The sequence below is a fragment of the Canis lupus genome, chromosome 9, assembly GCF_048164855.1.
Source record: "Canis lupus baileyi chromosome 9, mCanLup2.hap1, whole genome shotgun sequence".
Classification (NCBI taxonomy): domain Eukaryota; kingdom Metazoa; phylum Chordata; class Mammalia; order Carnivora; family Canidae; genus Canis; species Canis lupus.
Genome location: NC_132846.1, coordinates 37,414,691 through 37,427,974, shown reverse-complemented (window position 1 = coordinate 37,427,974; position 13,284 = coordinate 37,414,691). Strand labels below are relative to the sequence as shown.

Genomic DNA, 13,284 nt, shown 5'->3' with positions numbered 1-13,284 from the left:
GAAGAATCTAACAGGATTTTACATTTACAAATCCCTTCCAAGTGATGAATATGCCCAGTTAAAATCTTGTGCTTCTGGATTAATGCCAGTATTTGGCAGTATTGTGTGAAAAGGCCTCTTTATAGATGAAATGTGTAAAGTCTCATTACAGATAACCATTTACGACTGATTTTGATGATAGGAAACACTTAGAACTCCAATTAATGGAATGAGTGTTATTCCCCCAAAAGAGTTATAATGTAATTATTTATACTCAATTGTATCTTGAATTTTGTTCATTAAAAACATTCTACCAACTTATTTTTTATCACAAAGCCTAAAATATTTACTGTCTGGCCCTACAGAAAAAGTGTAAGGACCACTCATCTAAATCATTCATTACAAACTCAAATCCTTTAGAAATGAGGCAGGTAATATAAATAGATGAAGGTGGTACACAGTAAGAAGTGCAGGAAAGTAATGAATTGGAGCCTTGGAGCCTTCATCCCCTATCTAAAAGCATTTTAAAATGTTTTTTGAAAATCAACCAAACCTAGCCTCTGCAAGACTTTGGGGGGCTAATTCACCAGGGAATTGCCAGTTTGGGACTTCTAATGTTCTCCCCTCCAAGTGAGGGAGTATGTAGATGAAGGGTCAGAAAGCATTCAGGAGGGGGATCCCTGGGTGGCTCAGCGGTTTAGTGCCTGCCTTTGGCCCAGGGCGTGATCCTGGAGTCGGGATCGAGTCCCGGGTCGGGCTCCTGGCATGGAGCCTGCTTCTCCCTCCTCCTGTGTCTCTGCCTCCCTCTCTCTAGGTCTATCATAAATAAATAAATCTTAAAAAAAAAAAAAAAAAAAAAAACATTCAGGAAAGGACCAGGTAGTATTGTAGGCTTTGCAAGCCCTAAGGTCTCTGTTGCTGCTCAATTCTGTTGTGGTGGCCCCCAGAGCAGCCATAAACAATACATAAACACTATATGCAAAGACTCTATTTATGAACAATGAAATTTGAAATTCACGTGCTTTCCACTTGTTAAAAAGTGTATAATTTTGTCTTTTTCAACCTTAAAAAATGTAGAGACCAAGCTTAGCTAGTTCATGGAGCACAGAGAAACAGCAGCAGCTGGATTTGGCCAGGTGTCCATTGTTGGCCTTCTGATCTAGGTGAAGAGAATTTTAATTTGCAAGTAGGAGTAATAATTTTTTTCCTAGTCCTGTACATTGACATGCTAGGCTATAAATACTAAATAGGGGTACAAATGAGGTTTTTATTCATACATGTAAAGTGGTAAGATTCTTGACTCCATTTAGTCAAATACACAGCCCGTCTTAAAACTTTAACTCCTCCCCCTTTTCCCTCAGAAAGGGTAAGTAAATGTATGATTATTATTTAAATCTAGGCCCACCCTCAAGTTTTAAATGTGATACCTAGTAACTGAACTCTTGATGTCCACTAGAAAATGACAGCTGGAAAGCTCACTGGATATAATTTTTTAATTTTCTTAGCCTTTTGACAAGTTTTCTGTCACTGTAATTGAATTTTGAAATGATTACCTAACCACCACTTGACAGACTACTTCTAAGAGATAACTTCTAAGAGGGATGCTTGTGTGGCTCAGTGGTTGAGCAACTGCCTTTGGCCCAGGGTGTGATCCTGGAGTCCTGGGATTGAGTTCCACACATCGGGCTCTCTTTCATTAATAAATAAATAAAATCTTAAAAAAAAGTAATTTCTAAGAGAAGCTTAGATCAAATATTTACTGAATGAAATTAAGGAATACTACTAGTGCATCCCAACTATGATGTAAATGTATTCAATACCATTAATACCTGTTTAAAAGGAAGGTAGTTAATAGTCAAATGATGTTCTACATAATGAATTTCTTAGAACTTCTCTCAAGGATATAAACACAGTTATTACATTGATGTCATATGTCATAAAGTAACTACACTTGATCTGTAAAACTTCTTTTAAATCTTAGGAAGTTTGACTATTCAGACTTGATTCTACACAGCTGCTATTTAAGCTTGACAGTTATTCATCTCAGGAGCACAAACTCTGAACACCTGGGTTCAAATACACTGCTACTTTTCAGTTGTATTGACCTTTGGCAAGTCAGTTAACCTCCCTGTGCCTCAGCTTCTCCATCTGTTATATTGGGAAAATAACACAAGCATAGTAAAGATAGGTAGTAATATACAATATATGAAGCACAGTACTTGGTGCACAGGTAACGAATGCTCAGTAGTTGTTTAGCTATAGTTTCTGGGCTAGTGTTGTACTATGTTAAAAGAATTGCTGTATATGAAAGACTTGTATAGCCTTTTATCTCGAAGAGAAAATCACTAGGGGGATAGGAGATAACCATCAATTTAGAGTATTTCTGTTACTTAGTGAATTGTCATTAAGTTATCTTTCACCACTACCTTTGATCTAATAAGGTCAGTTAACAACTTTTATTTGGCCTTTTGAACAAAGTAAGGCAATAGCCAAAATATTTACAAATGTATAAAGGTTCTGGAATTCAATTATTTTGCCAAGTCCAATGTAGGCAATTTCCACAATAAGGTGGGCTCAAAAAAAGTTTTCAAAGGCTTTAAATTAGTTAACTAGTTAATTAGTTCATTCATTTAAATACACTATACAAAGTACAGAGAACAAGTAGTAGTATTTCTTTTGTAAAAACTGGATACTGTACTTTGGCAGCTGAGTACGGCAAAGTCTTAACCTTAAGTCAATGTTCTCACTATTCTTTGAACAGATTTATAGGCTGTACTTACAACCCTAATCCTCAATTGGGGAATACTAATAGATATGAAAATTAGGATACAGTCTGGTAAAGTATAGATAAAACGACTTAAACAGTTTTAATTCTGGCCTTTTACTCATTTGTATATATAAGTGGAGCTTACTCAATTATTTGATGCCTTGGTTTTTTCTCAGTTATCAAAGATAAAGGTACAGTTGACCCGTGAACAAACACAGAGATTAGAGCCACTGACAACTGCTCCACACACACACACAGGGGAAAATCCACATATAATTTTTGACTCCCCTCAGAACTTAACAGCTATGAACAGCCTATTGTTGACCAGAAGCCTTAACACAAACATAATGGTCAATTACATATATTTTGTATGTTCTACAATGTATTCTTAAAATAAGAATGAGCTAATAAGCTATTTAGCTGATAAACTAAAGAAAATGTTAAGAAAATAATATATTTACAGATTAGAAAAAAATCCACATACAAGTGGATCCATACAGTTTAAACTTGTGTTGTTCAAGGGTCAACTGTGTGGTAAAGATGAAGATGTACCCCTGAAATTAATACCTGGCTTAGGCAAATAAGATGGAGTTGGTATATATGGACCTTCTACTCTAATGTAACCATGAATTTTGTTTCAGATAACTTTCCTCCCATAAAATTAACATCTGTTACAATGGACATTTGCTAGGAAATCCCTTCATTTCTTGAGACTATGTCTCATACCCAGTGGTCTATATAATAGACTCATATAAGGTTGAGATGTTACAAATTATCCATCCTCTCCATATCCAACTCTAAGCAAAATCCTGGGTATACTAAAAGCTTTGAAGTTTCAACAGAAACTATATCAGAGTCTACAATTTACTAAGGGAAATTTCATTTAAAATGTATCCATTCCATTTAAAATGTATCCATTCCAAGGTTTCATCATAAAATGAGCTCACATTTGAAGTGAAAGGTGCCATTTAAGTATTAAATTTTATTAACTTACTTCTTTGAATTTGTCATTAAAGCAGGTTAATACTCTCGTCTGGTTTATCCCAAGTGTGGCTCACAGCTGGGAGCTATAATACCTTGATCAAGGTTTGTCTCACTTTCCACTGCTCAGAACAGGCACGGAGTTCTTAATATTGAGAGAGTGGCATTATCATAGGTCAACTTTTACTTGCCACAACCTGGTGGTAGAAGGAAATATATCGACTTGTCTGGACTAGTATTAAGAACATAGGGGAAAAAAAGGAACATTTTATGAGACAAAATAATAGACTTGGATATTAACACTAAATGTCGTATTCAAAATGGCATTTTAAAATGTGTTCAAGTAAAACACTGTAATAAGAGAGAAACCACAAAACTTAATATAAAGTCTAGCTTTATTTTTAAAAAGATTTTACAAGTCTGTCAACCTCAAGCATACATAGGTGAATTATTCATATCTTCCATCAGATGAAGTTTACAGCTTCAATCCCTCTCAGAAAAATATAAGTAAAAAATAAATCTTTTTCACATATATTTATCCACTATATTACTCAGCTTAGTTCTGAAATTTTCTCTTATAAATACTTTAACACAGCTGCTAGTGGTAGAACTGTTGTTGGGCAGCTGCATATGGCTATACTTTTACAAGTCTGCTTTGCTTTTGCTAGCTCCCTGATTCGGTCCAAATCTTAAAAAGGAGAAATAAAGGTTAACTGGGCTGCCAGAAAAGCCCACTGAATGCATCCTGTAGTGCTCTGTGACAAGCAAGAGAAGAAGTATAGCCTCCAGCAAGGTCCTGTGGAGAGGCAGCTCTGACATGATTTAAATACCTAAAACAAAACAAAAAGTGTAGAATTGATATAGAAAGCATATATAAGTTGGTAACATTTTTAAAAGCCGTAATAAAAAGGATGCACATTTTATAAAGGGAATTCTGAGATTGAAATGTTCAAACTTTATAAATGCATTATTACCTTTTAAAAAAGAAGCATAGCATCTATTTATAGAGTGCCTAAACTAGATTAATTGTTAAACTAAGTTATAAAGCAAATTACATTAAGATTTAAAAACAGCTCTCAAGGAGGTTTCAAAATAATAATTGCTATTAAAATGTTCATTGTTGGGGATCCCTGGGTGGCTCAGCGGTTTGGCGCCTGCCTTTGGCCCAGGGCGCGATCCTGAAGTCCCGGGATCAAGTCCCATGTCAGGCTCCCGGCATGGAGCCTGCTTCTCCCTCCTCCTGTGTCTCTGGCCTCTCTCTCTCTCTATGTCTATCATAAATGAATGAATGAATGAATGAATGAATGAATGAATGAATGAATGAATAAAGTAAGTAAGTAGTAAATCTTTAAAAAAATAAAATAAAATGTTCATTGTTCCCCATTTTCAGAACTTGTTTTGTTGGCTCTTGTCTGGGTACCTAACTGCTATTCTTCACCTGGCATACTATACTCTTAAGTAAATACACAGTATCATAACACTATTGTATTATTAATATTTTTTGCATAAATATTGAGTATTTTACATAAATATATTCTGAAATAAATACTTAAATGGAGGAGGGGAGAGGAGAGAATACACTAGTTACTTCAAATTTACTTCAGCATTACAAAAATATATTGTCTCTTTCCATATAGGAAGTGAAACCTTAGAAAATTACATCTCCTAGAAATCTCTGACAGCCTCAGTTCAACAGAATGTCCCAATTAGTAAATACAGAAGTCTTTTGAACTGATCTCAAAAGACAGTGTAATAGACACCATTTTTCTTCAATCACAAATGTTATTTAACAATTAAAATGTTCTACCTTGATAAAGGTAGACAAACAGGCCTAAAACATGGCACAACCCTAGCCAAAGGAGGTCAGTTTTTTAGTATGACTAATAGCACTGTTGGAAAACAAATATTTCCAGCTTTGCTTTAATGCCTAGTTTGAGAAACCACATTGTTTCTTCAGGCCTCAGGAAGTAAAGGAGCTTCATCCGCCTCAGAATTATGGGTATGGCAAATGAATAAATCAGGTACCAGAACATTTTAATAACTTGGAAACTTTTCTACTCATTCATTCAAACTTCCTGTGTGTCAAAGTCTTGATGCATGAGCAACTTATTTTTTCTAACATAATAACAAGTCTGTTTTTCATTTGTATCCATGTTTAATAAGGTTGTGTGATTAAAAAATATATGGCAATATAAGAGGCCAAATAGAAAAAAGGTCAAAGTTAGACATAGCACAAGCTCTTGGAATTGGCTGTAATTTATTCACACTACCACAAATCAAGGTGTTAATTCTTCGCTTCTCTGCCAAGGGTGAAAGGGAAAAGTAGAAGGAGAAAGGAAATTATTATTTATTGAGCAATAATCTACAAACTTTTTTAAAAAACTAGGCTCCATGCCCTGCGTGGAGCCCAATGTGGGGTCGAACTCATGACCCTGAGATCAACACCTGGGCTGAGGTCAAGAGTCAGATGTTTAACTGACTAAGCCACCCAAGCACCCCTACAAACTTAAAAAAAAAAAAAATTTTTTTTTAATTTATTTGAAAGAGAGAGAGAGTAGTATGCATGCATGCATGCATGTAGGCTGGGGTAAGGGAAGGGGAAGAGGGAGAATCCCAGTTGTGAAAACTGATGCAGGGCTTGATCTCAGGACTTGGAGATCATGACCTGAGCTGAAATCAAGAGTTGTCAGATGCTTAATGGATTGAGCCACCCAGGCACACAACCCACTACAAACTTCTGATAGTATATTTATAACAGTAAAAAGATTTGAGCATGCATCTCTAAAATTTGTATACTTATAAATCATATACTTATTGTCTTAATGTATAGTTATATGGTATATAATTACATATAAATACTAATATAGAAGCATACAATAAAATATATATAAATATTTAAAGCAAGAGATAAAAAAATTTTAACAGAAATTCTAATATTTTCTCCCTACATGGTTTATAAACCAGGTTTATAAACCTTGGTGGGATGTATCCCACTTTCATTGCCAAACTCTTGATAGAACTTCACTCCCATAGGATTTAAACAGGGATTCACCAAATCTATCCAGATGGCCAAAAAAAGTATCTGCTTGTTATATCCGAGGCCACAATAAAATGTCCACTCTTAAAACTCTGATGCATGAAAAATGACGTAAGTTAAATAAGTCATCTCAGAAGTCTAAAAATCAACCTGGAACAGGATAAAATCAATTTCTCATCACTGAGAGCTCAGTAACTATCACACAAACAAGTAATACTTAGTAATATTTTTTTACAGGTAACGAAACATTATATTTTTTTAAAGATTTATTTATTTATTTATTTATTTATTTATTTATTTATTTATTTATTTATTTATTTATTTATTTATTTATTATTTTTACTGATAGTGAGAGAGAGAGAGAGAGAGAGAGGCAGAGACATAGGCAGAGGGAGAAGCAGGCTCCATGCACCGGGAGCCCGACCTGGGATTCGATCCCGGGTCTCCAGGATCACGCCCTGGACCAAAGGCAGGCGCTAAACCACTGCACCACCCAGGGATCCCCAGGATTTATTTATTTATTTATGATAGACATAGAGAGAGAGAGAGGCAGAGACACAGGAGGAGGGAGAAGCAGGCTCCATGCCGGGAGCCCGACCCGGGACTCGATCCCGGGATTCCAGGATCACGCCCTGGGCCAAAGGCAGGCGCCAAACCGCTGAGCCACCCAGGGATCCTGAAACATTACATTCTTGATACAAGTTTCCAGGTAGATTTCATCCATACACCAGATGCCATTGTATTACCCTTTTTATTTTCCTCAGACCCTCAAAAGAAAGCAGTCTTAGCTCCAATGGCTGTTCACTTGTGGCAAAATTCAGGTACCACAGCAGAATGTCTGTCAACCTTAAGAAGCCAACTATGTATCATAGGGGTGCCTGGGTGACTCAGTGGTTGAGCGTCTCCCTTTGGCTTTGGCTCAAGTTATGATTCCAAGATCCTGGGATCAAGTCCTGCATCAGGCTCCTCACAGGGAGCCTGTTTCTCCCTCTATCTATGTCTCTGCCTCTGTGTGTGTGTTTCTCATGAATAAATATATAAAATTAAAAAAAAAAAAAAAGCCAACTATCATAAAGAGAATTGGTTTTCATAGCTGTAATACAAACCACTGTGCAACTAGTTGTTTTGATTCATCACATTTTGGTACAACTTGCTTCTGGGAAAGTTGAGTCATACCATCTCTGGCTTGGCAATTCAAGCATAAACTTGCAGTGTACATACAGCTTTTTATATGTTATCCTGAGAAACCTGAAACAGCTGCACTGCTGGCAGGAAAACACAGGACCACCAGTAAAATATCCAAAACAGTTGCATCTTTTAATTTATGACTGTGCACTGTTTCCATAAAGAGTATATAAAACAGCTCAACTTTTTATAGGTAAAATGTAATAAACAGTCATACTCATTGATGTCATAAATGTGTAAAAAAAGTTTACTTAAAATGATTAATTAGTGTTTGAAAATAGTAATTCTTGAACAGTCATAATCCAGAGCAATGAGCAAATATTTTAAAATTTTAGTTATTAATGCTAAGTTGTAGATTCTTACTGCCAAAATCAAGTCAATTAAAATTTCTTTGCACAGCACAGCACTGAAGAAAATACACTTCCCTTCTAGCAATCATTTACGTTAAACATGTCTGTGAGTATATTCTTTAAAGACCTGTTTATTTACATTACTGTTTTTGATCTCTAGGGCTGCACAAAATAGTTACCATTAAATATTTCAATCTATTTTCACCATGGCAACCTACATTAATTCCAATTTTAAAAAATAAAACATAGTTCATTCTTATTATTCAACTCAGGGCTTTCATTTTCTAAGTATTTTAACTTAATGTTCTTAAACCCTTTAATTATTGTGGTACACCAAAGTATTTTAAAGGATCTGCCACATTAAAACCACACAATGAGAATTTCGCCTACTTTTTCACATTAATCCACATCTGTGCTGTTTTAATTCTTCCATGACCATTACAAGTACATCACTGAATAGGATTCCTGGGGTTTCTGGCAAAGGTCAGTATCATTTCATGTACACCTTTATGCAACAGAATGAGGAAGAAGTCTTAGCCAAATTTATTTCCAAAAGTCAAGCTCATTTGGACTTTGGAGCCTGGAGGTAATTGCTCTATTTAGCCAATCCCAGGACAGTATTTCTGTTTTTCATAGGTTTATTTTAAATACCTGTAAATCTTATAAGCAGAAACCAGGAAAGGGAAAAAAAAAAAAAAAAAGGTTTGCTTATTTTGGTATCTATACCTTATTTTTACTGAAAGCAAACTAAACTCAAAGCTTTAAGATTCATACCTTTGATTATTTTCTTAATAAGACTCAAAAAAAAAAGTATGCTTTCAAAAGCATGTCTAAGATAATTCCTGTACAAAGGGCATCTTGTGCCCTAATTTATACTGTCTAAAGTTGCCTTCCTTTGCCATTACCCATCAAAATCCCTTTCAAACAGACTTTGGAAGAGGAGGAAAAGGAGGCAATGGATCCTGAGACAGGAGCAAGAGAGGATTAAGCATTCGAAAACCACACTTAAAGGTTTGTTCCTGAACTTTGATTTCCCACACCATCATTTTCTTCTGTTACATTTAGCAGCTTTTGCTCCCAAAGAAGGTGGTATAATTTACACTTAGCTTTAGAAAGACTTCATTTTCTCAGTTCCTTAACATAAGAGAGTTCCTCTGAGATTACTCTTTTACTATTTCCCTTCCTTTAAAAGGCCTCTATCAACCATCTGGCTAAAGTCTTGGACTCAGCTCATTTTAGTGCTATTCAACAATGCTTTGAGTTCTCAGCTAGGGGCAGAGGGCAGGGGTTGTCACTCAAGACCAAGAGGCAGCACTCTTCCCCTCCAGTCATAACCTCCTCATGAAAACCCTTGAAACACTTTGGCTCTAGAGAATCAAAGAATCTTGGAATTTAAATTGAAATGAAAATGTGAAGTTCATATTAGTTTCCTTCACCTCAAATTACCATGACCAAAGGACAGTCAAAAAAAAGTCCAAGTTTTTAACTTCATAGTGTTCCTCTAGAGTGAACTCTAGAAACTTAAGACTTTCTTTTTATAAGTGGGCCCATTTTTAAGCCTGAATTTAAAGCCACCATGCATTAAACAGACCAGTTCTGAGCAGTTCTGCCTTCCAGCCTACAAAATTCAAATCTAAGTGCCATTAAGAGACATCAGCCAGCTGATCTCAGCTGTCAAGACCAAGAGCTCTTGTAAGAAATTCAGCTAAGGCTATAAAAGATTTACATTAACAAAATGAAGTGTATCTCAACAGATTTAAAAACAGAATAATTGTATGCTCAATTATCATTAAAAAGCAAAAACATTCTGAAAACATTTGTTAGTGCTCAGGTGTCCTAACCCAATCATGATGTCAGAATAATAAACTGTCTACCGAGGTAAACTGATAATCATATACTCTAACATAAATGGGGAAAGCACATCAAGTCAGAACTGTGCATAATTCTATGGGCAGTTTCGTTATAAAAACATCAGTCAAGGTTTCATGAACTCCAACCAAAATATAACAAATTTCCACAGTCATTGTATTACTCTTCACTTCATTATCTAACTTGCAAGTTAGATAAAATACAACTTGAATAATTTAATTATTAAAGCTATTTTCAGATTTATACTAATACACTTGGCATTATACTATACACTAGGCATTTTTAGGACAGGGAAGCTGTTACCAAAAGTTAATATAATTATGTAACGAAAGGAATACTTACTTCCCTGATTGGAGTATAAACTACTGAACACATAAAAGATAGAGCTACTTAAGTATTCTATGAACAATATTGTTGGTAGTTCCGGATATCTCAAATGATAGACCTCTAAGGATAGACTCCATCTGTATAATACAGATAAGTACAAGAATATCTCAGAATCAGGTGCTATAAGATAAACTTGAATAGAGCCATGGAAATGGGTAATAAACAGCAGCACTAAATCTTAAATATACTCCTCAAAGTCAGATGTTTATCTCAGTTATAATATGTTTGGCTAATTTCAGTATTGTTCTTATATGCTTAAATGAGATTAAGCAGAAAAATGGTAAAAATAATGTTTTTACTTATTGATTCTTAAAACATTATGATACTAGGGGGATCCCTGGGTGGCGCAGCGGTTTAGCGCCTGCCTTTGGCCCAGGGTGCGATCCTGGAGACCCGGGATCGAATCCCACATCGGGCTCCCGGTGCATGGAGCCTGCTTCTCCCTCTGCCTGTGTCTCTGCCTCTCTCTCTCTCTCTTTCTTTCTCTCTCTCTCTGTGACTACCATAAAAAAAAATTATGATACTCATGAATTTATTCAAGATAACCAGAAGAAAGCAAAGTTTCATGAAAAATCTAAAAATAACAAATCGTATCAGTCATAAAAATAACAAATTACATATAGATTTTTGCATATCCCAGTGAAGGACAAGAGCCACCACTTCTGTGGTAGAAATATAATAGAGATCATAAAAATAAGTATCCTAGTTTCTGGTTTTCTTTAAGTTCCTAAAAATTCTAGTGCCTCATTCTGGCTTGTCTAATGTAATTTTTTACTGTGAATTCCATGTTAGCAACAGATGCATGATAGAAGTTTCATCATATCTTTGTAAAGGCAAGATGGTTAATTTTTCCCCAAGGGTGGGACAGGCGAAATGCAGAAATTCATATGTATGCAGTGCATTTCTTCTTCTTCAAAAAACCAAGTCACTGAGTGTCTACTACGTGCCAGGACTAAAGCAACTCTGAGAATAAAACAGAAAGCAGACTCGATGTTCTAATGAACCTTAAAATTCAGCAGAGAAAAAAAGATGTTAAATAATGAATATTATTAATAATATCGTCAGGGCTCTATTGGTATAGATTAAAAGGAAGCCAATATGAACAAGGTTCAGAAAAGGTCTCCCTAAAGGAAAATGACAGACTTAGACCCAAAGGATGAGGAAGTTAGTTATTAGCATGGCAAAAGAAGGAGAGCAGCAACCTAATGAAGAAAAGAATGTAGCAGCAAGGAGTCTCAGCACAAATTGAGAATATGGAGGAAAGATGGCTCAGGATGAGGCTAGAGATGTTGGCAGAAAGTATTCAAAAGAAATGTTAAGAACTCTGAATTTTATTCAAAGGGCAATGGGAAGCCACTGAAAAGTTACTGATAGGAACCTGAGAATATAAGCTACTTTGGCTACGATGGATGGGAGAAAAGCAGGAGCCAATTATTGAGAGACTATAGTTTCTCTATTCCAGGTTTAGGATTGTGGTACCTGGATTAGGGTGGCAGCAGAGGAAATAAAAGTATTAGTTCAAAAGACATTTAAAAACCAAGTGAGTAGATATGGAGGCAAGAGGAGAGGAAAAAGTAATGGCAAAGTCAATTTCCAGATATCTAGGCATATGGAAGAGGGAAATATGCCCTCACAGAGACAATGGCAAACTGGAGGAGAAACAAACTGGGGTGGGAGAAAAGAGGAAAGATCATGAGTTTAATTTTGGACTTACATCTGAAGTGACTATAGAGGAGAGAGAGAGTGGCAGCTGGAGATATGGGCCAAGTGCTAAGAAGAAAATTATGGAACGAAGGTAGCAGTTTGGGAGTTATCAGTATATTGATGGTATTTGCAAGCATCAGGTAGATTCTATTATTTAGAGAGAGAGGACAGAATGAGAAGAGAAAGAAGGGCCTTAGGCAAAGGCCTAGAGAACTACATCATACAGTGATATGATGAAAGAAACCACGGTGGTTAATTTTACGTTTACACATAAAATTGAGTGAGCCACAGAATGTCCGGATTACAAACTATTATTATTACCTGGTAAATCATTATTTCTGTGTGTGTTGGTGAATGTGTCTGGAAGAGATTAGGATTTAAATTGGTGAACTGAGAAAAGCAGATGGCCCTCCCCAACGTGAGTGGGTATTATCCAATATGTTGAGGATCTGACAACAACAAAAAGGTGGAGAAAGGTTGAATTTACTCTGCCGACTGAGCTGAAACATCTTAGCCCTTTGGTGCTCCAGACTGGCATCTATACCATTTGTTCTCACTCAGGCCTTTGAACTACAACACTGGCTTTCCAGGGTCTCTAGCCTGCAGATAGAAGATCATGGGCCTTCTCAGCTTCCATAATCACATAAGCCAATACCTAATAATAAATCTCTTTCTCTTTCTTCATCTCTCTCTCTCTTTTATTGGTTCTGTTACTCTAGACAACCCTGACTAATACAGAAGGTAAGATATTCTGAAGTGAAGGCTGTGTATTCAGGTGTGTGTGTGGTAAATGCAAAGCTGCCATCCCTTACCGATACCTCATACACTCTTTTTCCCCTAGACTTGCAAAGGGGATAGAAGGAAGGTGTACACTGCTTAGAAAGGAATTAGATCCTGATACTTGTGCCTAACTCCTTCTTGTAATTTTGAAGAGATAATAATAGCAGAGATCAGATTTTTCATCTAGGGGCTCCAAAGGGTCTCTCTCTCTCTTTTTTAATTAAAGATTTTATTCATCCATTCAT

At 36.0% G+C, this 13,284-nt stretch overlaps 1 protein-coding gene across 6 annotated transcripts in view; it reads right to left on the bottom strand.

Moving 5' to 3' along the window:
* Nucleotides 1-4,104: 4,104 nt before the first annotated feature.
* Nucleotides 4,105-13,284, bottom strand: part of MNAT1 (MNAT1 component of CDK activating kinase) — a 189,281-nt gene continuing 180,101 nt past the window's right edge. For all 6 annotated transcript variants that reach the window (XM_072838837.1, XM_072838841.1, XM_072838838.1 and 3 more), the window contains one exon: nt 4,105-4,557. In XM_072838837.1, the coding sequence (XP_072694938.1) occupies nt 4,417-4,557 (141 nt within the window). In that variant the 3' untranslated portion in view covers nt 4,105-4,416. The remainder of the gene's footprint in view (nt 4,558-13,284) is intronic.